This window comes from Xenopus laevis, chromosome 8S (assembly GCF_017654675.1).
Source record: "Xenopus laevis strain J_2021 chromosome 8S, Xenopus_laevis_v10.1, whole genome shotgun sequence".
Classification (NCBI taxonomy): domain Eukaryota; kingdom Metazoa; phylum Chordata; class Amphibia; order Anura; family Pipidae; genus Xenopus; species Xenopus laevis.
In genome coordinates this window covers 99,850,569-99,874,162 of record NC_054386.1, presented here as the reverse complement: position 1 = coordinate 99,874,162, position 23,594 = coordinate 99,850,569, and the positions used below count along the sequence as shown (strand labels likewise).

Sequence of the window (23,594 nt, the reverse complement as noted above, 5' to 3'; positions counted from 1 at the left end):
CCAGTATGGGAAATCGTTATTTTAGTCATTGAGCCAGGAGCAAATAAATAAAAATGAAGGTTTATTTTTTTTTACATTTGTTTTATTTCTCCTTCCAGGTATACAAGTCCAAGGGCACAGTAGGATATCGCTTGCTTGTAAATGAACACTTAGGCCTGATTCTATAGATGACAATTATACACAGGGCAGTTTCCACCAGATGTACTGAGATCTGGCAGCCCTGGGGTCCCACAATGCTGGGCATTGTATAGTGAAGTAAATATAACTTGCTTTCCAGGTGATTAAATAAAGATGGCACCTAAGTGTTGGTGATGTCACCTAAGTGGAAACGTCGTTTATATTCATAGAACTGCCCTCACATTGGTGCAGATAGGGGTCACTGCCTTAGTCCCCACTCATAGTCAGGTTCCACTGAACAGTATTTTGAGGCAGTGGTGTGGAACAGTAACTATAGTTAAAGGGATCCTGTCATTGGACAACATGTTTTTTCCAAAATGCATCAGTTAATAGTGCTTCTCCGGCAGAACTCTGCACTGAAATCCATTTCTCAAAAGAGCAAACAGATTTTTTTATATTCAATTTTGAAATCTGACATGGGGCTAGACATATTGTCAATTTCCCAGCTGCCCCTGGTCATGTGACTTGTGCCTGCACTTTAGGAGAGAAATGCTTTCTGGCAGGCTGCTGTTTTTCCTTCTCAATGTAATTGAAGGAGTCTCAGTGGGACATGGGTTTTTACTATTGAGTGTTGTTCTTAGATCTACCAGGCAGCTGTTATCTTGTGTTAGGGAGCTGTTATCTGTTACCTTCCATTGTTCTTTTGTTTGGCTGCTGGGGGGGGGGAAAGGGAGGGGGTGATATCACTCCAACTTGCAGTACAGCAGTAAAGAGTGATTGAAGTTTATCAGAGCACAAGTCACATGACTTGGGGCAGCTGGGAAATTGACAATATGTCTAGCCCCATGTCAGATTTCAAAATTAAATATAAAAAAATCTGTTTGCTCTTTTGAGAAATGGATTTCAGTGCAGAATTCTGCCGGAGCAGCACTATTAACTGATTCATTTTGAAAAAAATGTTTTTTCCTATGACAGTATCCCTTTAAGCATGAACACTACAGAAGGGCAAGATGGAGACAGCAGGGTAAGGTGACAGCAGTAGGGCTAGATAGAGGCAGTTGGGAATGATAATGACAGTTACATAATTAGATTGGGTTGAAAAAAAACCATCAGATTCCCAAATTCCCATCCAAATGAAAATAAAACCCAGTATCTATACATACACTGACACCTCCATACACTCTCATAAACTATATATACTCATACACTAACTGTAGAGTTTAGTATCACAATAGCCTTGTCCAAGAAATCATCCAAGTCCCTCTTATAGTCATTAAAAGAATCAGCATCACAACATCACCCGGCAGTGCATTCCCCAACCTCATTGTCATCAATGTGAAGAATCCCCTACTCTGCTGCAACTGTTCTGTTCAGGTCATTAATAAACAAATTAAAAAGGAAAGGGCCAAGGAAAGAGCCCTGTGGTACTCCACTAACAACACTGGTCCAATTTGAAAATGTTCCATTTACCACCACTCAGCCAGTACTCTATCCAATTACAAATTCTATGTTCTAGGTCAACATTCCTTAATTTAAACAGTAACCTTCTGTGTGGCACTGTATCAAATGCTTTAGCAAAAGCTAAGTAGATCACATCCACTGCCATCCCAAAGGCAAGGTTCCTGCTCACCTCCTCATAAAAGGCAATTCGATTTGTCTGGCACGTATCTTATTGCTTATTACTCCTTTCAAATGCTGTTCTACTGCTGACGTCAAACTAACAAACCTAACAAACTAACAAACCTATAGTCCTCAGGATGAGAATGGGATCCCTTTTTAAATAGTGGCACCACATTCGCAAGACACCATGCCAGACCTCAAAGAATCCTGAAAAATTAAGTGCAGAGGTTGTGCAATTACTGAGTTAAGCTTGTTAAGTACCCTGGAATGAATATTATCCGGTCCCGGGCATTTGCTTACCTTTACGTGTTCTAGTCTCTTTTGAATTTACCCTTGAGTGACCCATGCATGAGTAGTTATATTATTGCAATTGGGTCCATTAAAAAGGAAGTCTTTATTACTTTGCAACCCAGATGAAAAAGAGCAGTTCAGAATCTCTGCTTTTTCCCTGTTCTCATCAACCAACTGACTTACCTCTGAGAATAAGGGTCTCATCCCATCCTGCTTCATTTCAATTCGTTAATATGTAAATTACTATTTACATATTTAAACATTTTGGATTAATTTTACTCCTTTCTGCAATTTCCTTTTCCATTTCTATTTTAGCCTGTCTGTCCTTATAATGAACTTGAATGCCTTAAGTAAATGCATGTTTTTTTCTTTCCAACCTCAACATCAACATTTCTATCAAGCCATAAAGCTGATATATGGGGAGAGAGGGGCTGATATTGGGGAGAAACTGCTAAAAAGGGAGAGAGGGGGCTGATATATGGGGAGAGAGGGGCTGATATTGGGGGAGAAACTGCTAGAAAGGGAGAGAGAGAGAGTTGCTATATGGGGAGAGAGGAGCTGATATTGGGGAGAAACTGCTAGAAAGGGGGAAAGAGGGGCTGATGTATTGGGAAAAACTGCTAGAAATGGGGAGAGGGGCTGATGTATTGGAAGACACTGCACAGTCAATGGACAAGAGGCAGAATATTTACTGGGAATATCAGTGTCAAGTGAAGTGGCCACTATCACTATCATCTTGACTAATGAGCCTGCGTTAGTAGAATTATGGCTGACAGGTATTTCTGGGCTCATTAAGGCAGGTGACGGCTGGAGTGACTGTTGTCCCTGTCTGTGCTAATAATTCTCTGGTGGTGCCTTTCAGCCACTGATGATAATGACCCCTATAGAATGGAAATCAGACCTGTCAGGATCCCATTTATGTCACTGTCAGTGCTAATTGCTCAGCCTCTTAATTATGCTAATGAGAAGCGGCCACTGAGGCTGGGAGGATGAAGGGGATGTAAGTGTGGTGGGAATAGGGAGGGGTAAGGCAAGGCCTGAGGGAAATAGACACTGCAGGGGCCAGGAGTATTATGCTTCTCTATGAGCAGTGGAGTAATTATAGTGCAGTAAATGCAGTGGAGTAATTATAGTGCAGTAAATATAGTGCCCCATAGTTGGGCAAATTGGGCAAATATCCTCAGTTTAGTCACCACAAGCTAGAGAGGTTTGTTCCGGTCTGTATCCAGCACCAAACCTTCCTATTAATCATCATTATCAGGGAAAAGTGGAACATGGCCACCTGAAGTCAAAGGGATTTATTATTAATATTATTAACTCACATCTGAGTTTGATCATCAAAGCTTTGCGATGGGCCATAGAAAGCCCTCATCCATAGGCCCAGAATAATGTGGCATCAATAAGAGGCCTCTAGAGAGCACTCGGGCTTCCATCTTAATCAGTCACAGTCAGTAGGTAGCACTTAAGCACCCCAAAACTACATGCAACTGTCCCCTTCAATAAACACAAGGTAAGGACTTGCCAATAATGTGTTGTTTTCTCAGGGATTATACTTCCCAGGCACATACGTAAATGCTTAGTACCTTTTGTTAACCCCTGATAGGCCATACATTGTAACAACTATTGTACCTGGTGACTTGAGATCCCACCAGCAACCAATCAGCAGGTATTATTGGCTATTAAGGGTTCTTGCACCAGGTCAGGCTTAATGCCTTTCATTACATATGAGGGTAAGAATGTAGCAGGAATGGGAGCCATCTTGGCACATTTAATGTGTAGCATGAAGGATAAGACATTATAAGTGAAGCCATCTTGGAACACACTACTGCATATCTCCCAAATTCTGAATTCTCAAATAAGGCACAATTTAGACCATGCACCCACTCGAGCCCTGTTCTGCCCAAACCTCATCCACTTTCCAGTGAAGCCTCATCTATGTTTGGAACACACTATGTTGATGTATCAAAATCTGAATTTATGAAAACTTCTCGAACCGAATCCACACAGATCTATTTATCAATACATTTTCCCAAAAAATTCTTGTTTGGGGAAAAAACTTGATAGAATTGTGAAAAAATCCGAATACCGCAACTTTTTTTGATTTGAAACCCAAATGTGCCTTCTTTTTCGGATTTGACGCCCGAATACCACAACTTTTTTGGATTTGATGCCTGAAAACCTTCGGATTAATTCACAAAACCCAACACAGATCAGGATATCTTCGGGACTTCTCCCATTGACTTCTACATGAACTTGGCAGGTCTGGAGTACTTTTTTATTCTGACTTTTAACACCCTCTGGGTGCATGAAAAAAGGGGGTTTTCCCCCTTTAAAAGGCCAATGAGTACATTTTTTTAATTCAATAAATAACCCCCTAAGTGTGTATAAGGAAGGAGATTAATATTGGGGTACACTAGGTGTGCATATCTCCCAATGGTCCTGTTTTTGAACAGTTTCATATCATGGACCTGAAAAGGGCTGGGGCTCCAAGGGAAAGTGGAGGGGAATTTGGACAGTCCAATCATAAATTGGTGGGTGTGCAGCATAAAGAAACGTTTTCTGACAGATCAGCAATTAGGTAGTTGGAAACATCTTGGGGCACACTAGATATTAAGCATGAAAGGAAGCTATCTTAAACCATGCAGTTCCGCCTCATTATTATTCATTGTTGGGTAGCTTTGGGGCACACCAAGGGGCAAATTCACTAAGATGCGAAGTTGCAACTTCGCCGCACTTCGCCGCACTTCGCCAGGCGTAGTTTCGCCAGCGCTCCGCAAATTCACTAAAATCCGAAGTTGCGCTCAGGGGTAGCGTAAGGTTGCAGAGTTGCGCTAGCATTGATTCGCTATATAAAGCGAAGTTACGCTAGCGAAGGCTAATTTGCATACGGCGCGAAATTCAAATCTCAATGGAGGAACACGTATCTGCACTACAAACACCTAGAAAACCTTCAAATCAGCAAATAAAAATTTTATTTTGACCTACACATGTGCCCACTCTCTAGGTAAGTTGCCATGAATCAAGAAATGTAGGGGGGAGGAAGGGGAGCCCCAAAAATTTTTCGATCTTTTTCAGCCTATCAGCCATCATGTAGAAAACACGCCAGCGTTTTTTGGGACTTAGAAAAAAAATTGACTTTTTTTAAAACAATCCCTATCTACTCTATTGCGCTTCGCCTGGTCTGAGGTGGCGAAGGAAGTCTAGCGTAAAAGGTAGCGTTCAGTACACTGCGCAAGTTAGTGAATTTGCGTAGTTTCATCGCTAGCGAAAATTCGCCTGGCGTAAGGTTGCAAAGTAACACTAGCGAAACTACGCCAGCGTTCGTTAGTGAATTTGCGCAGTAGCGAAAATGCCAAACGCTAGCGAATTAACGCTAGTGTTGGGTGCTTCGCGGCTTAGTGAATTTGCCCCCAAGTATGGATATAATAAAGGTGTTATAAAATATTGTGAAATACTTGAAGCAGCAAATGGCACCATCATTGGGCCTACTCAGCTTGGATGAGGAAAATCCATGTGTAGATATTAAGGTTCCCCTTGGTGAGTGGCACTAGCAATGATTACAATTGGGGCATCATGATCAGGACCACAAGAATCTGACCCCATTGTTCAGCCACTTCCAGTTGCAGTGTCCACCCTATGGCTAAGGCTGCCCATAAATGATCCCACGGAGAGGAAAGGGGGAGAAACCCATCTGTTTCCACTTTCATTTGTTCCCTCTCTTCTCTCTCTATCATTTCCTAATCTGCTTTTCTTTCTATGTCAAAATAGCATCAATATCGATTCATCTTCAGCGGCACCTGCAAGAGCTACATTTGCATTTCCCTTTCATACATTTACACATTCTATTTCCACATTGTGCTGTAATCACTGCTCTGGTATGGGACGCTTCCATATTCTTGGAAATTCTAAAGGGACGCGTGACACAGAGCCTCCGCCTCTCACAGAGTATTCTTCCATTGTTGCATTTCCCACTGTCACATAAAAACCACTGGCGCCCGATTTGCTTTTGGTGGCTCAATGGCCAGGCTTAAAAGAGATCGATAAGCCAAGGGTCCCACTTCACACGGTGCCCACCCATTTTTAAACATGTGTTCTTCAAAAAACAAGAACAAATATAGGCTTGGATCAGTACATTAGAACTCATATCCCTTGGGTTCTTTTGAAGGCCTTAGTGTGGGAGTAAGAAAAATGGGAGTGTGTGCTGCCACAAGGAAAAATATTCAATATAAGTGGTACCACTCTAAATACAAAAAAATATAATGGTTAAGTAAATAGCAGGGAGATTCACTCACAGTTCATGCAAACAATATTACACCATGCATCCAATACGAGGGATTTATAAGTTTTCTATAAGCTCTATCCATTTAGTTTATCACACATCTCTTGTGCTTTTAATTAGCTCACCATTCAAACGTAGTGGTTCGGGTGCAATATGCCCCGAACCCTGCTCTTATTGGTGCCCCAAAAGGGGGAGAAAAACCTTGTATCCAAAGTATATTTTTTACATGTAAAATTATACAGATAGGCTTACCCTTTCGGTAATGTGACCCGGGTGCTGCCGCCCCGAGTCCGTCGCTAAGGAGACAATCCGCCGTGTAGAATCCCAAAGTATGGGGGCGCACTTCCAGGGCCACAGATTGGTCGCTTCAATTTTTTAGTAAAATCACTTTTATTTAAACATTGTTTAAAAAGAACTACATCAGTTTATGGTCAAGTACGTCTATACGAAACGTGTCAGACCATAAACTGATGTAATTCTTTTTAAACAATGTTTAAATAAAAGTGATTTTACTAAAAAATTGAAGCGACCAATCTGTGGCCCTGGAAGTGCGCCCCCTTACTTTGGGATTCTTCACTCACAGTTCACCTCAGTCCCAAGGTGCAAAATCCAAGACACTAAATCCAAAAGGAAGAGTGTGAGGAACTCCAATAATTAAGAACAAATTTTGTTAAAAAAAGTAGAAAATTTATTGGGACATAAAACCTAACGTGTTTCGTGCCTAATGGGGCACTTACTCATAGGCGTTAGGTTTTATGTCCTAATAAATTTTCTACTTTTTTTAACAAAATTTGTTCTTAATTATTGGAGTTCCTCACACTCTTCCTTTCGGATTTAGTGTCTTAGTGTGGGAGTCCCCAACCTTCCAAATGAGGGCTGTAATTAGGCTATTAGTAGCTCCTATGTGGACTGAGGGAATACAGGAGGTTCTGTTTTTATCAGTATACATAGTTTTCATGTAGCTAAAGTTTTTCCTTCAATCAAGGAATTCAAAAACAAGCCCCTGCTTTGAGTCCACTGGGAGCAACATCCAAGGGGTTGGTGAGCAACAAGTTGTTCACAAGCCACTGGTTGGGGATCACTACATTAGTGTGGGACCAGGTACAATCCAAATAGATAATTGTGCTCTAGTTGTAAAGAGTGACGTCCCCTGGTCCCATCCAATTATGACTCGATTTCATTAGAACCGAATGCATGTGAATTCTAATGTATTGATTCAGTCATCTACATCTGATACATATTATAGAGAGTCAGTCCAGTTGCACTTGCCCTAAAGTCTGTAGTGGGAACAAGCCGTTAGTAGTAAGAATGTCCAAACTGCATATAATGGGATCTTTGAATCCTCAATGGGATGGAAATCCAACTACCCACCAACTGTGGTTTACATACATTGTAAAATCTGCTTGTTTGCACAAAAATGTTACCAAACTGGACCATCAACACACTGGGCCAAAACCAGGATCATCTGATATCTTTAATGGGGACCTAAAGAGACATTGTTTGAGGAGGCTACCATTAAAATATATAGCAGTAGCTCTCCTTTTGGGAGGTTAAGCCTACCTACTGTATATGTTCATTATTCTCCACCTATCAACCCATCCAAATACAGAGCCATCAGTGAACCAATGCAGTCCTTGTAAAATTTTACCAAACTGGACCAAAACCAGGATAACCAGATATTTTTAAGGGGCTTAAGGAGACCCATTAAGGGGAGGAAAGTAAAAACATTATTTGAGGAGGTTACCAATAAAATATATAGCAGTAGGTCTCCTTTTGGAAGCTTAAGCCTACCTATATGTTCATTATTTTCCACCTATCAACCCATCCGAAGAGGATGCCATCAGTGAGCCAATGCGGTCTTTGTAAAATGTTACCAAACTGGACCATCAGAACGCTGGGCCAAAACCAGGAAGATGAAATATTTTTATTGGGGACCTAAGGAGACCCATTAAGGGGAGGAGAGTGAAAACATTGTTTGAGGATAAAATATCTAGCAGTATGTCTCCTTTTGGAAGGTTAAACCTACCTATATGTTCATTATTCTTATCAACCCATCCAAGAGGAGGCCACCAGTGAGCCAATGTGGTCTGTGGTCTGATGGAATTTGCAAACATGGCAGTAGATATGTTGCTGATTTGTTGACCAGATATTGGTCAAGCACAACATTGGGGGGATTCCCACACATGGGCCAATGAGATGCTGAGATGGCAACTTTTTATATTAAATACCATATGAGTAAATGAAAGCATTCCTCATTCTATCCATATATCCAGTGCTGATTAACAGTACAGCAGTATTATTTTGATGGAAAGATCTAAGGGTTCTTGCCGTAGTTTCCTTGGCAAGAATTACCCACAGTGCAGCAGTAATGAAGCCATATTTGTGTGGCAGGGGTTAGCACAAGGTGCACTGTTGGTACCTCAGCTTCTATCTCCCTCCTCGCTGACAAAACACTGTGTTCCCCTATGTACATCACTCAGTCCTGCCAGCCCCCACCCCTGTTAGTAGAATAGAAGTCGTCATGGAAACCGGTCGCTTCTCTTTTAACTTTAATTGCTTTAAGCGCTTAATGTCTTTAACCTATTCACTCAGTTGGATTATTCGTGAAGTTCATTTAAAAAAAGAAAAAAAAACAGTACATGGTTTTGCAAGAGTATATAACATATATATAATAACAATGTATCTTCCCACTTTGCTTCTCAATCATTTTGTCTGCTGGAGCACCAGGTCTGCTAAATATACCCTCTAAGCCATTCTTGGCCACCCAAAGTGAATCCTTCTCCTATCATTAGTTTTAAATAAGTTTTAAAGGTGAAATCAACTATATTAAGATACTCTCTCATTATCTCCATCTTGTTCTACTGTCTCCCTCTTGCTCTACTATCTCTTTCTTGTCCTACTGTCTCAATCTTGTCCTTCTGTCTTTTTCTACTGTTGCCATCTTACTCTACTATTGATATCTTAACCAACTGCCTTCATATTGACATAAGTCTGCACCTTACTTTCTCCTATTCCTTTCTCCTTGTCCTGCCTTCTATGTCTTGTTCTTCTGTATCTACAATCTCAACCTTGTCCTACATTCTCAGTCTCCATGATGGACTACTGTCTCTGTCTACTTCCACTGTTTCCCTACATCATAACCAACTGCATAGTTCATCATAATTCTGCACCTTGTCCTACTGTCCTGGCTTTGTCCTACATTTTCTATCTGGTTCTACTATCTCTGCTTTGTTTACTGTCTCCATCATGTCCTACTGTCCCAGTTTTCTTCCACTGTGACAATCTTGGCCTACTGTTGACATCTTAAGCAATTGCCTCCATCTTGTCATACATACAGTCTCTACTTCTTCTTTCTCCAACTTGTCCTGCTGTTTCCTTTTTGTCTACTGTCTCCGTCTTCTCCCACCATCTTGCCCTACAGTCTCCACCTTGTACTAATTTCTCCATATTGTTCCTGCTGTCTCCATTTTGTCTACTGTCTCTGTCTTCTCCCACCATCTTGCCCTACTGTTGACATCATACTCAACTGTCTTCATCTTGTCCTGCTGTTGACATCTTGTTCTACTGTCTCCCTTTACCCCTACTATTCGCATCTTGTCTTAATTTTAACATATTGCTCAACTGCCACCTGAGGTCCCTAATGTGTGCCCTGGCCAGTAAGTAACTAATATTTGCACCATGCTAATGCTCTGGGTCTATTATTGTAGAAATTAGAGAAGATGTATCCCAGAGCAATGGAGCAAGGTAGGTGCTTGAGAGAATATAAAAACAATTGCTGCCAGGGAATGGTGGCATTTGTAGTTCAGTTGATTGAACTAGAATGAGGGGGTCTTTATTGGTTACAAATTAAATGGTGCTTTTACAGTGGATAGTGTTTGGCTCTATATATAAGAATTTGTTTGTTGCCATACTGCAGTCTCAGAGAAGTTCAAGGCAATACATAGTCCCTGTGCTGGTTACCGATTCCATATACCCTCCCTGTGTGGGTTACTGCTGTGGGCTGAGTAAATCCGCAGGCTGAACATTTTTGCTGGTGTGGGCTACTCCAAGCAAACCAATAAATACACAAAGAGAGATAATTCCCTTTCGGCTTCTTGCGGTTGCGAGAATTTGCCTCGTCCCCTGCGTTTACTCCATAACAATCTTTCAAACCTGCCAGAGTTTATAGTTAATGGCACTTTGGAGATGTGAAAACCAGGGAAATCAGACTGAGAGACAAAACAGCAAAAAATTGCCCCAATACATCTTTATGAGCTTTTGCTCTTCTGACAGTCAATGAAACTCGACTGCCCCCTAGTGCTGGCAAATTAACTTTTAAGTTTAAATACAGTTTAACAATCTCCATTAACTGAAGTTGCATTTCCAGGGGTATAACCCCAGCCTAATGCTGTAGGTGCCACTCACCTAATTTTTTGGCCACAGCAGCATCTTTCTCAGAGTCGACTAAGCCAAATCCCACACCTTTATCTTCCAGGACTTGGGCAGCTAACTAGGAAAAAAGACGTGAAAAGGAGAGAGAGAGAGGAAAGGGGGAGAGAGAAAAGGAGAATGTTTCAGGACTGGAACAAAGTAGAATATAGAGACATGCAAGAACACATTGGCACCTCATGCAAACTTCCCACACATAAAGCTCTTTCTCGCATGATTTTGTTCAAAGACTGGAAAGGCAAATAATGAAGCTTTTAATTAAGTACCTCACTAAAGTTCATGTTACCCCAATATAAAAGTAAGGGTGTCCAAGGGAAACTTTGTCCGCAATACTCCCCCAAACCAGCGCAAGGGGTAGGGGAGGCCTGAAGGCCAACGAGGAAAAAAATTTTATTCCCAAAAATAATTGAGGGCTTACTTAAGTCTAGAGGGTATGAACATGAAGGCATAGCTTTCTTTTTCACCTACACCACACTGCCACATGCAGTACAGCAAGATCAAAGAGTGGTGGCACTTAAAGGGTAAAAAGAGCAACACTCACAGCTAGTGCTAAGCCGGCATCACATCCCTGAAAACCACAGAAATGCAGAGTTTTAGCCTCATTCAAGGAATTATGGGTAGCTGAATGCAAATATCATCTCTGTGCCCCACTTCCTGATATCTCTGTTCCTCATGTGATACGTTACCCCTACATTGGATACGTTAGAATGATGGCAGGGCATTGCAACAATGTCTGGAGCCTTTTGCAGCAATGCCATTTTGCAAGGATGTTAGCAGGACATTCACGCTGCTGCTAAATATAACTGCATGCGCCCCCTGGTGGCAGAATGTATTCTAAATACAGAAGCTTATGGGGAAAATTCACTAAGATTCGTAGTTGCGCCAGGTGCAACTTCGCCGCACTTCGCCACACTTCGCCAGGCGTAGTTTCGCCAGCGCTCCGCAAATTCACTAAAATCCGAAGTTGCGCTCAGGGGTAGCGTAAGGTTGCGAAGTTGCGCTAGCGTTGATTCGCTAAGTGAAGCGAAGTTACGCTAGCGATGGTTAATTTGCATACGGCGCCAAATTCAAATTTCAATGGAGGAATACGTAGAATCACTTCACAAGCCTGGGAAACCTTCAAAACATCAAATAAAATGTTTATTTTGCCCTACACATGTGCCCACTGTATAGTTAAGTTGCCATGAGTCAGGAAATGTAGGGGGCAAGGAGGGGAGCCCTAAAAAGTTTTTCGATCTTTTTCAGCCTATCACCCATAATATAGAAAAAACGCCAGCGTTTTTTGGGACTTAGAAAAAATTTGAACTTTTTTTGAAGCAATCCCTATCTACTCTATTGCGCTTCGCCATGTCTGAGGTGGCGAAAGAAGTCTAGCGTAAAAGGTAGCGTTCAGTACACTGCGCGCGTTAGTGAATTTGCGTAGTTACGTCCGTAGCGAAAATTTGCCAGGCGTAAGGGTGCGAAGTAACACTAGCGAATTTACGCCAGCGTTCGTTATTGAATTTGCGAAGTACCGAAAATGCCCAACGCTAGCGAATTTGCCCCTTAAACTTTGATTTTTTATTGATTATACATCCTGCCACTAGGGGGGGCATGCAGTTATATTTAGCAGCAGCGTGAATGTCCTGCTAACATCCTTGCAAAATGGCATTGCTGCAAAGGCTCCAGACATCGTTGAATTCTTACTCACTCACTCACTCCCTACTAGATAAATAACTGCAAGCGATTAGTTGCTGGAAGGGATCCAACCAGAAAACACTGCACAGTCTGTTTAAAAGTATATATACTTATACAAACACCCACCTGGGCCGGAAAGGGTTAACCCCTGCCTTGTTTTTCGCAAAGTGAACATTTGCTGTTGTTTTCGGCGAAAACACGTATACTATGCAAATGAGCAGTGACACAAACAAGGAACATTTTGATCTCTGTCTTCCTTCTGCCTCTCACGGAACCTTCCCAAATGTGCCGCCCCCAGGAGATTTGGAAGGAATCTGTGATAGAGAAACAGCAGCTGCCTTCCCAACAAGAACTTAGATACGAAGGCGGCTATTTGGATCCATCCAAAGTGAAATATATTCCTCGCTAGCTGCCATGTTGCTTGCATCAGCCGATGCACTTTGCATAGAGCAGTGAATGTATAAATAATAACACTAAACATACATACTGTAGCTAATGTTATTGTGTGGTTATTATTGTCCATGCCAAGGCAAAGCAAAACTATTCCCTCCTATATGCAAATACAAATAGGAATGTTCCAGTCTCACAATAAAAGATGCCAACCTGGTGCCTCCAACAACAGGGCCAAGAACTACATGTGCCCAAGGCAAGGTCGCTCATCTGTTCTTGACACCATAACCAACTCAATTTCTAACTCCATGATGTGCAGGGCTGGATTTACAGAAGGCAGCAGACGTATGTGCCTCCTCATGTTGCAAAATACTTGCCTTTGCTGCCTACCCCTAATTCAAGCCCTGATATTGTCCTCCCTCAACAGGTCACCTTAGGTCCCCATTGAGTTCCAGTCATTAGCTTGGAGAGCCAAATAATCAGATCATATAATTTGGCCCACTGTGCTGGTGCCCTATCATTAGCTTGTGTCCCAAGCAAATTATATTATTTTTACCATGTATGCCCAGCTGTGGTGTGATTTTTTCTGTTCAAGCCCCAATAGATCAATCACCCTTTAATAAGGGCCCCCCTAGGTCATGAAATTAGTACAGATATTCTCAATGCATCAGCAATTCGGGGATATTTTCAAGAATATCTAGGGCAGCAAATATATATTCACCCCAAATCTTACCCTAACTGGCCTTCAAGATGGACTTTCAGGTGTATCTAGGAGAACAAACGGTCATTCTGCCTAACTCTCACCCTAACTAGCCCTCAGGCTGATCTCCCTGCAGCTGCTCCAATCTTATCTCCAGGAGGCCAGTGCCACAGTTTGGGAGCCACTGGCCTAAGGGAAAAATATGGCAGCTCCCAGGAAAATATACAAATATACAGAGAAGAATGTACTTTGCATGGGAGAGACTTGGTCATGGGGTTGGACACATTTCCAAGGCATTGTACATAGTCATTATAGATCCCTGGTGAGGCCTCATCTGGAGTATGGGGGCAGTTTTGGACTCCAGTCCTTAAGAGGGATATAAATGAGCTGGAGAGAGTGCAGAGACTAAGTGCAACTAAACTGGTTAGAGGGAGGGAAGAGTTAAATTATGAGGAGAGACTGACAAGGTTGGGGTTGTTTTCTCTGGGGGAAAAAAGGCGCTTGTGAGGGGACATGATTAGACTTTACAAGTACATTAGAGGACATTATAGACAAATAGCAGGGGACCTTTTTACCCATAAAGAGAATCACGTACCAGAGGCCTCCCCTTCAGACTAGAGGAAAAGAAGTTTCATTTAAAGGAACAGAGTAGGGGGTTCATCACAGTGAGGACAGTGAGGTTGGGGAATGCACTGCCGGGTGATGATTCAGTTAATGACTATAAGAGGGACTTGGATGATTTCTTGGACAGACATAATACAAAGGCTATTGTGATACTAAACTCTATAGTTAGTATAGATATGGGTATATAGAATTTATGTGAAAGTAGGGAGGGGTGTGTGTATGGGGCTGGGTTTCATTTGGAGGGGTTGAACTTGATGGACTTTGTCTTTTTTCAACCCAATTTAACTATGTAACTATGTGTGTGTTTCCACCCAAAACTGTTTTGTTTTTGGCATTGGCATAATGAATAAATAAAGTGAATTTTCAGTATAAATTAATTATGCACGTTCAGTGGTCCCTTTTGGTTTGGTTACAAAAAAGAGAACACATCTCTCCTTGGTTCTGTTGGCAAAGGCTGTTGACTGATTCTATGAGAAGGCAAATCCTCCCCCTGTTCGTGACTATACTTGGGTGACTTCATAATATCTGGTAACTCAGGACATGTTGCCTAAAAGGGTGAGGCTGTGTTACTGTGAAACCCTATAAAGGCTCTATTTTTGATGTTCTGGGAAGGTACTGTAAGTTCAGGCTGGGGAGAGAGCCTAATACCACTTGGAGGCCATCTGGAGCAAGCTGGAGTTTGTCTCTAAATCAGCACTCCAGCCTGTAACTTAAGGAGCGGAGGAATGGGATGGGGGGTGTTAATGTGAGGTCCAGCTCAACACTTCTCCAATTCCACCCCTGCTTCACCTGCCATAGCCCAACGTCTCAGCCCTTTCTTGGTTGCAAATCTCTGGACCTCCCCCAATTGGTTGGCCAGAGCTGCAGAAGGGAGGGTAACCTTATAAAGGTACATGGACAGAATTAGGGAGAAGAGGTAAAGTTAGTTTGGGGTTTAATCCAAGTATAAGCTCTTCCCTGTCTTTAATTCAGTACTGAAAGCACCACCAACAAACCACGCTTTTTCCTTAAGGGAATGTAAACCCAAATATAACATTTTGCGTGTCTGCGGTGTCACTGTATATAAGTTGTGCACTTTACTCCAGGTTAAAGTAAATGTAGAACAGTGCAGAAAGTACAGTCAACCACTAGGGGCAGTAGATGAAATATGTTCTAAGACATGGGACGAAAATATTTTTCACTGGGCACGGGCCTAAAGGGGGGCCCAGCTGTGATGCACTTTTAGAAATAGCCCCTTGACAGCGTCAAAGCCGCGCCTAAGCTGCCGAAGTCCTGAACCGCCAAAGTCCGTAAAAAACCCAAAGTTGAAATCCTGAAGCCTCAGTTCTACAGAACACAAATGTGTTTTTATTTTATTAACCCCCCGGCCACCAATGTATTATTTTAATATTCTATAGGCCCCTGTCATCAATGTTTTTTTTTTTTAAATATTCTCTGGGCCCCTTATGAGGAGCCCTGACCACCAATGATTTTTTAAAAAGTTTGTTGGGGAGGGCCCTGGCACCAATGTTTAAAACATTTTTTTATAAGGGGCCCTGGCACCAATGTTTTTCTTTAACTTATAGGGGAGCCCTGGTCACCATTTTTTTTTAACATGTAGGAGGCCCTCGCCACCAATGTTTTTTTTTTTAATTTTATGGGGGGCCTTTGCACAGTTTATTTTTAACTTATAAGGGGGCCATGACCATCAATGGCTTTTTATAACTTGTGTGTGTGTGGGGGGGGGTTTTACCATTTTTAGCGCTGATGCCTTTGTGGTCTTTTAACTATGGTATGGGTGGAATCTGGGGTGAGGCTTGGGGGCTGGAATGGGCGTGGCCCAGAAAATGTTGTTGTATGGGGCCCCGTGATTTCTAATGGTGGCCCTGCTTAGGTTATTAATGTCTTTAGAGTTTGATTCTGCTCATCCACATGAAATGAAAAATATCTGCAGGTGTGCAAGCCACATAGTTGGACCTATTGAAGTCATGGTTACTTGACTGTAAAATGTGGGTGGGAGGTTGATTCTATAAAACTTCCAAGGCCACATATATACAATATAGAAATATACAAGAGCCAATGGCATGAAATGGCTATGGTGACCAGGAAAGCTATTTCTATTCATGATCACCGATAACTAATGATCTTCTTTAGATCTAGGTGGCATCTCACCATCTTAGACTTTGAGACACTCCAACACCACTGGTTATACCACAGTCAGGTGAAGATCAAACAAATACATTCAACTGAATCTTATGGGGCCCTTCAACAGGCCTCCCCAATCTAGATCTGGCCACAATTTTTCTGACAGACAGAAATGGCTTATTGATGCAGTCCTCGCTCTAACTTTTTGTATCCCCGTCATTGCAAGGCCAAACGATCGCATTAGCACTATATTGCCCAACCAAGGTGGGCCTATTAGAAGAAAGATTCTTACAGTGTATGGCCAGAAATACGTCAACCAGAAACGTACCCAGTTTTCTGCTGTAATAGGGAGGATGATAGCCCTTCATATCCAGTTGAGCCACAAATCTGACTTATAGAGTTATCCCTGTGTTATTAAATGAACCTCACTTGTGTTCTAACACAAGTGAGGCTCATTTAATATTATGGAGCAATCTTTGAATTAATGCTATGGGTTGTACATTTGCCCAGTGTTAGTAAATGAGCCTGGATGACTTGTGTCATAGAACACCCTTTACCTGTAAATATACATTTGGTTTTGCCCCAAAATGCAGGCTAATGGTGAACATTCTCATCCCTTTGACCCACCAAGCAGGAGGTGGAGAAAGAAGGTGAATTTGGACATCTCCAGAAGGTAAGTGGGGGATGGTCTGTGGGCTAATTTTTCATGGTATATGACAGCAGATCATGTCAAGTAATGCAATGAGCCTAGACCACAATATGAATTATACCACATCTTTGCCAGATTGATCTGATAAGCTGGTGGCGTCAGCTAGAAGTTGCTAGTGTCTTCATCTTCCCAACAGAGATAAAGAACAAAACAGTAAGGGATTATGTAAAGTTTGTGATGAATTTTGGCTAGGACCTGGTGACAGAATGAGGTATCATACATGGGTGCAACATGCTTGAATGCACCAAAATATATTGTGGTATGATCTGTGTAAGCTTTGCACAACGAGTACCCATGCACGGCCGTGTGAGAACTATTTATAGAGAGAATTAATGTCATTAAGCATGGAATGATAGCTAATCTTAGAATGATGGCAAGGCACCAAAATGCATAAAGTCAAATGTAGTTTTAAACCAAGAAATGTAATGGAACCCGGATGCCACGATTCAGCAAGTTTCCTGGCACGAAAAGTATGAAAAAAATATCAGAGGCTTGTGATTGGTTAAAAGAAAGCAATCCACAATACATCCCATAATAAGTTTAACCAATCGAAATGTAGTAAAAAAATTGAATTTTCTAAACTCGGTTGAATAGGATCGATCCGAAAACTCGAATTAAATTCAAATCGTATTCGATTCGAGTTTTTTCTCTGAAAAAAACTTGAATGTCAGGAAAGCTACAAACAACTTCAAATTAATCCCAGGACGTCTCCTGTTGACTAAAACAGAAATTCAGCAGGTTTAAGGTGGTGAATAGTCGAATTTGAGTTTTTTAAGGGCCAGAGTACGATAAATCTTGAAAATCTAATTTGAATTTTTAAAAAAGCTCAAATCGAAAATTTTGAACGGGTGCCTTTGAAGGCACCCAAACATCGGCCATTGTTAGTGCTGAATTATCAGATACAGGTAGAATTCTATTGTTTCTATTGTATATCTGACCATTCAGCTCTACACGTGTGTATTGAAACGAATGATCTTCTTGGATCCAAGAAAGATCGTAATTGTTACGTCTATGGCCACCTTTAGGCAGGAGAGCAATGATTTGCTGATTTGAATAGGGGTGGGGTTTATGTTAAACTAGGTGAGGTTTCAGGCAGATTAGGGAAGTAACTGGGTGTGGCCTACAACTCCACAGTTTTTTTTCCACTTTGGAAATTTGGAATAAATGAGACTGCTGACAACTGATACAACCCCTTTATAATGGTGATGACCTATGTCAGTGATCCCCAACCAGTAGCTCGTGAGTAACATGTTGCTCTCCAACCCCTTGGATGTTGCTTTCAGTGTCCTCAAAACAGGTGATTATTTTTGAATTCCAGGCTTTTAATTGCATAAAAACTAAGTATGGTGCCAAGTAGAGTCTCCTGTAGGCTGCCAATCCATATAGGAGCTACCAAATAGCCAATCACAGCCCTTATTTGGCATCCCAAGCAACTTTTTTCATGCTTGTGTTGTTCCCCAACTCTTTTTACATTTGAATGTGTATTTGCCAATACAAAGAGAAAGAAACTTGTGTACAAAAAATAAAAACACATGGAACTTAAATCAGTTTATAAATAGGCCAATGAGTCAAGTCAAGTTTACTTTAACCCTCCTCTCACTGCTGCCTGTGTCTCAGCCTTCTAGATAAGGAGGAGCTAATAATGAAAAAAGGTTTAACCGGGAGGAAGAATCTCATTAAATATCTTCTATGCCTCCAACAGTTGCTCTGAAAAACCATGAAGGTGAAATCCAGAGTATGGTATTTTGTATATACAAAGAATGAACAGAATACATTTCCACCAGCTTCACCAATTTAGGAGTATATTGTATATAATCCCTACATTACGTGGTGTATCCCCATTTTGAAGTATATTTCTGTAGGAAAGTATGTGGTTAATTATGGCGATAGTTCTCTGCAATGCAGTATTATGCTGACAAAGCAAATCTCTGCTGATATTAATTACAATACGGCAAACAAGGCAGCATGCACCTTTGGACCTCAGGTTGGTCAAATCCCTATAATAATCCCTCTATTACTATACTATTAAGAGTCCCCCAAACAGGTATTGTACTAGGCAGGTACTGGTATATTGCTACCTGTGCATTGCTATCGATACATGAGCCACAGCTCCCAGCATTCTCAGGTTCCCGATGGATTCTGGGAGTTGTAGTTCAGAAGCAGCTGCCCATTATGGCAAGGAAAATGGTGCTCTGTGCTTAGTCTCATGATGAAATTTCATCCACACATAGATCCACTTACATACATACCTAGGATGAACATGTCATCCATATCATTCCTATTTAGGTTTTAGTTGATCCAGGAGAAGACAAAGATCCCACAAACTGAGTCAAAGTGATTAAAAGTAGTTCAGCCCCCAAAACCCTACAATTAGTTTACAATCATCCCAGTGGTCCTGTTGTTTCTGATTTTCTGAAAACAGCATCCGACCCTTCCTTCAAGCTATCTATTGTATCTGCCAACATGACTTCTCCTGGGAGTGAGATCCTTGTTCCACCGGTTTATGTGCATTCAAATAAAAGGTGCATTGGGCTATAATATATTTTAATATTATGATGTCTGCATGAGCACTGACCAGACCTAGGACAGGCACCCAGCCCTGTTTCCAAGGGATTAAGGACATGGTTTCCAGTTTGCTCCCTAATAGGGTTTTCTCCTAAATTTAGAGCAAGACGATGGGCTAGAAAACATATTGAACACCTGCATGCATGGCTTTGTACCTCAAAGATCAGCTCCTCCATCTCAAATTGCCTTTGGGAAGCCTTGTCATCCTCAATTGGTTCATGGTACAGCAAGGCTAACACTTCATACTTTTTCAGGGCGGCCTTGTAGTTTTTGAGGTTGATGTTGATTACTCGGTCCTCTCCATCATACTCGGGGAAATCTAGCCCGTCCTCTGCCCAGGCACCCAGGTTTGCCAGGGCGAGGCACAGAGCTGCCAGAACCAGCCACGGCCCCTTCATCCTCTCGCACGTTCCAAGTCAACAGGTCCCCTGAGAAGTCCAATTTAAATCAAAATCAAGGGGGGTGGGGGAAGATAAAAGAAAAAAATCCCTTCTCCACCCTTATAGGTAGAGGAAGTGTGTCTGGGTAGTAGGTCCCTGGCTTTCTTGGTGGGTCAGCTCCTCTCTCACTGGGGACTTGGGGTGCAGCTGCCTGAGCTGGATGAGTTGGGAGCGAGAGTCTGGGGAATAGTGGTGGTTACAGTCCCAGTGTTGAGACACTGAAAAGCAAAGGCAGAACCTGACACCAAGGCCATAAAAGAGGATGAGGGGGTTGGAGCAGAAGATGTCTACCCTATCCTGACAAGCTTGGAACTCTGAATATCCGTCACTCACACCCCCTCCCTTGGGTTCCTCTCTATATATGTCTATATGAGATCGTTGTCCTAATATACACGGTAGTCTTCTTCATTTCCCCTATCAGCAGACACAGCAAAAGCAGCTCAGAGACAGGCAGTGACAACAGTGTCAGCAGCCTACAGGCACCTAGAGGGTCACTGAGCCCAGAGAAATCATAAAGTGAACCCAGAGTCTCAATGGGCTTCTTCAAGGGGCAGTAAAGTTGACCCCATTTAGAAAGGGGGCATGTTTTGACGTATTTATATGTAAAATTCCTTATCGACTTTATCAACAGTGAAAAAAGGGAATCTTGCTGCCTCAGGGCTTCTCTGGAGTTCTAAGAATGTCACCAATGTTCTGCCTAATGATAGGGACTTGCAAGGATTTTTTTTTTAAGCAACTGTTGGGTTTTGTCAACTGCCGAAAAAGATCCAATCTGATCTCACAAGGCAACAAAGTCTTTATTTTCTATGAGCCCATACACTATAGGGCCCATTAACTAACAATCAAATTTTTATTTTTTCCAGGAATCTCTAAAAATGTGTGGTTTTGTTTCCTATAGTTTATAAAAGAGCTAAAAATTCCAGATTTATTAAGTGTAAAAACCACAAAAACCTCCAATCACTGGGAGCTGGGCTGATCTCATTGGACATTTTTTACTCAATTCTGACTTTTTTTGGGGGGTTTTTTCCTAAGGATTATCTGAAAAACTTGAATTTTTAGAGGTTGAAGAGGTATTTGTATTTTTTAGCCCATTGTTTAGCACTTTTTTTTTCATTCGTACCTTTTATATTTGGATTTTTTAATAAATTCCATGACATGGAATATGAGTCAAAAACCACTCAAATTCGACCTTTAATAAAGAGGGTGAACAGGAACAGGTTAGGACAAAAAAGGGATATATGTTGGTCCCTAAAATTTATATGGGTCTGCCTCCCATTATTATCAAAAGATTACCTAGGACACTGTTTATTTCAATCATGTATGTGTCAAAAATATTATTTTTCAGGATAAAGTCCTGTTTTTTTAAAGCAGGGTGTTTGCTATCAACTCTGTTGTATTCAGCCATCTTGTATCCAGGGTCGGACTGGGCCAGTGGGACACCGGGAAAAAAAACAGGTCGGGCTGACCCTCGTAGGCCCCTGCAGGCAAAGACCCGCCCTTGATCGGCCCGAACTAAAGGAAAAATATGTTTGGCGTGGTGCGCAGGATTTCGTGCATGCACGCAAGCTTTCTCGATTGTGTGCTGACGTTCACACATGTGTGTGACTGCCTGGCATTTGCGCATGCGCACAGGGGCCCCCCGAGGTTTGGAACCCAGAAGGCCCCAAATGCGCCAGTCTGACCCTGCTTGTATCTGTTGCCTAAAAAAAGCCCCACCCCCTCTATTGTGATCATTAAAGCCTTACCTAATACATATTTATGAACTACCCCCCCAAAGCTTTCTAGAACATATGACAACTATATAAAGATCCATGTTTGGTTAAAATTATGTGTAAATGCATTTGGGGTATTTTCTTTGCAAAAGATGCACATTTGTAGTAATTTGGGCCACTAGCACTGTGCCCCAAGATAGTAAATAAGGCCCAAGGTGTATATATTTTGGACCTAGGTCAACATTTAAAGAGGACATGGATGGGGCGATCCTGGGGCTGCTGCCCTCCACCCACCCGCTCCACACTAAACCTTTAGCAGGTCATAAGGGGCTACTAGTAGAATGAGCTCTCTGCACTAGCAAAGCCGAATTCAACTCTTAAAGTTAAAGGCTTTTTGCCGCCCCTTGTAACTGCCCGCTCACTGAGCCTGAGGCAAAGTTTCATGGCAGGAGCGGCTCTAGACATGTTACCCATGTCATGAAGGTTTTAAGGGGAATGCACTGAAATGAGGATTCCGGCAGACCCAGAGTCAGACTGGGCCAGTGGGGCACTGGGAAAAAACTTGTTGGATCCCGTCAGCCCAGATCCACACCCTGCGCTTCCTCCTTCTTCGGGCTGGTCGTGGCAAGAACACAGTGTACGCGGGCCCAGTTGGGGGGGGGGGTTGAAGGGGGGCCCTGAGATAGGGCCCCCAATCCGACCTTGGCCAAACCTTTGAAAAATTTAAAATATTAAATGGAAAAAATAAAAGTTGGATGCATATCTTGATCAAAATAGCACATTCGTTAAATAAAGAAAAAAACACAAAAATTCGATTGGATATCAGAAATAGACCTCTAAGTATTTTTTACATCCTTTCAATTGATTAATCTTGAAAATTCAAGTTGGAAAAACATGAACTAAAAAACAGTTGCTGCAGTTTTTTCGAAAACTCAGTTACAAATGTGATCTCAAATTTTAATTAATTTGCCCCATGTGTATTGAACCAAATCCAACCTGTTTATTGACAACTGAATGTGACATGTTTTATTGTTCACTTAAATATTTTCTTCTTCTCAAATATTAACATGCAAATTAAAGTTCAGATTCAGTTCAGAAAAAAAACTCAAAAAATTCGAAAACTTGAATTCTTGACATGAGGATGGAAAAAGCCGAATCTGAAAATCTGGCATCTCAGACCTGCCGAGGTTGTATATAAGTCAATGGGAGAAGTCCTGAAGATATCCTGATCTGAGCTGGGTTTCATGAAATAATTCTAAGATTTCATGGTTTCCGGGTAGAAAATCCGTAAAAATCGGATATTTCGGGTGGAAAATCCGAAAAATTCGTACGATTTGAATTTTTGGACGATTTTTGGGTTTTTTTCATGAACTGTAATTTTTGGGGAAAATGTATTGATAAATAAGGGGAAATAACCTGTGCGGATTTGGTTGGAGTATATTTTAGAAAATAATGAGATAAATTCAGATTGTTCACTCAAACATTTTCTTCTTCTCAAATATTAACATGCAAATTAAAGTTCAGATTCAGTTCAGAATTCTGTTCATTGTTCTGGAATTTGGTCACATCCTAAAAATGTAGGACAATTTGCCTTCCCCAGTGTTTGTGCAGTCATTGCTGTGGGGAACTGTGGAGCACTTTGAGAATGTTTACTTTTCCTTGAAGTAAAAATGGTACTTACCATATGGTAAAGTCCATCAAGTTCACACTTTTACTAAGAAGCCTATTTATAACAATTACTTCCAGTATTGGGACTTGTTTTATCTAACATTAAAAAGTTGTAGTTTGCTCTTTTCAAATTTGTTTTTATTTTTCCACCAATTGCAAATGCATTTTGCAATATGTGTGAGGTTTTTTTTTACATCTAAACGTGTTCACCTATCTTTTAATCTGAACATGTTGGCTTTTTTTTCTTGGC

General features: G+C 41.5%; 1 protein-coding gene across 1 annotated transcript in view; it reads right to left on the bottom strand.

Moving 5' to 3' along the window:
* Positions 1-20,144, bottom strand: part of casq1.S (calsequestrin 1 S homeolog) — a 55,851-nt gene extending 35,707 nt beyond the window's left edge. The window contains 2 exon segments of the mRNA NM_001086758.1: positions 10,712-10,796; positions 19,680-20,144. Coding sequence (NP_001080227.1) covers positions 10,712-10,796; positions 19,680-19,922 — 328 coding nt within the window. The 5' untranslated portion in view covers positions 19,923-20,144.
* Positions 20,145-23,594: the final 3,450 nt, after the last annotated feature.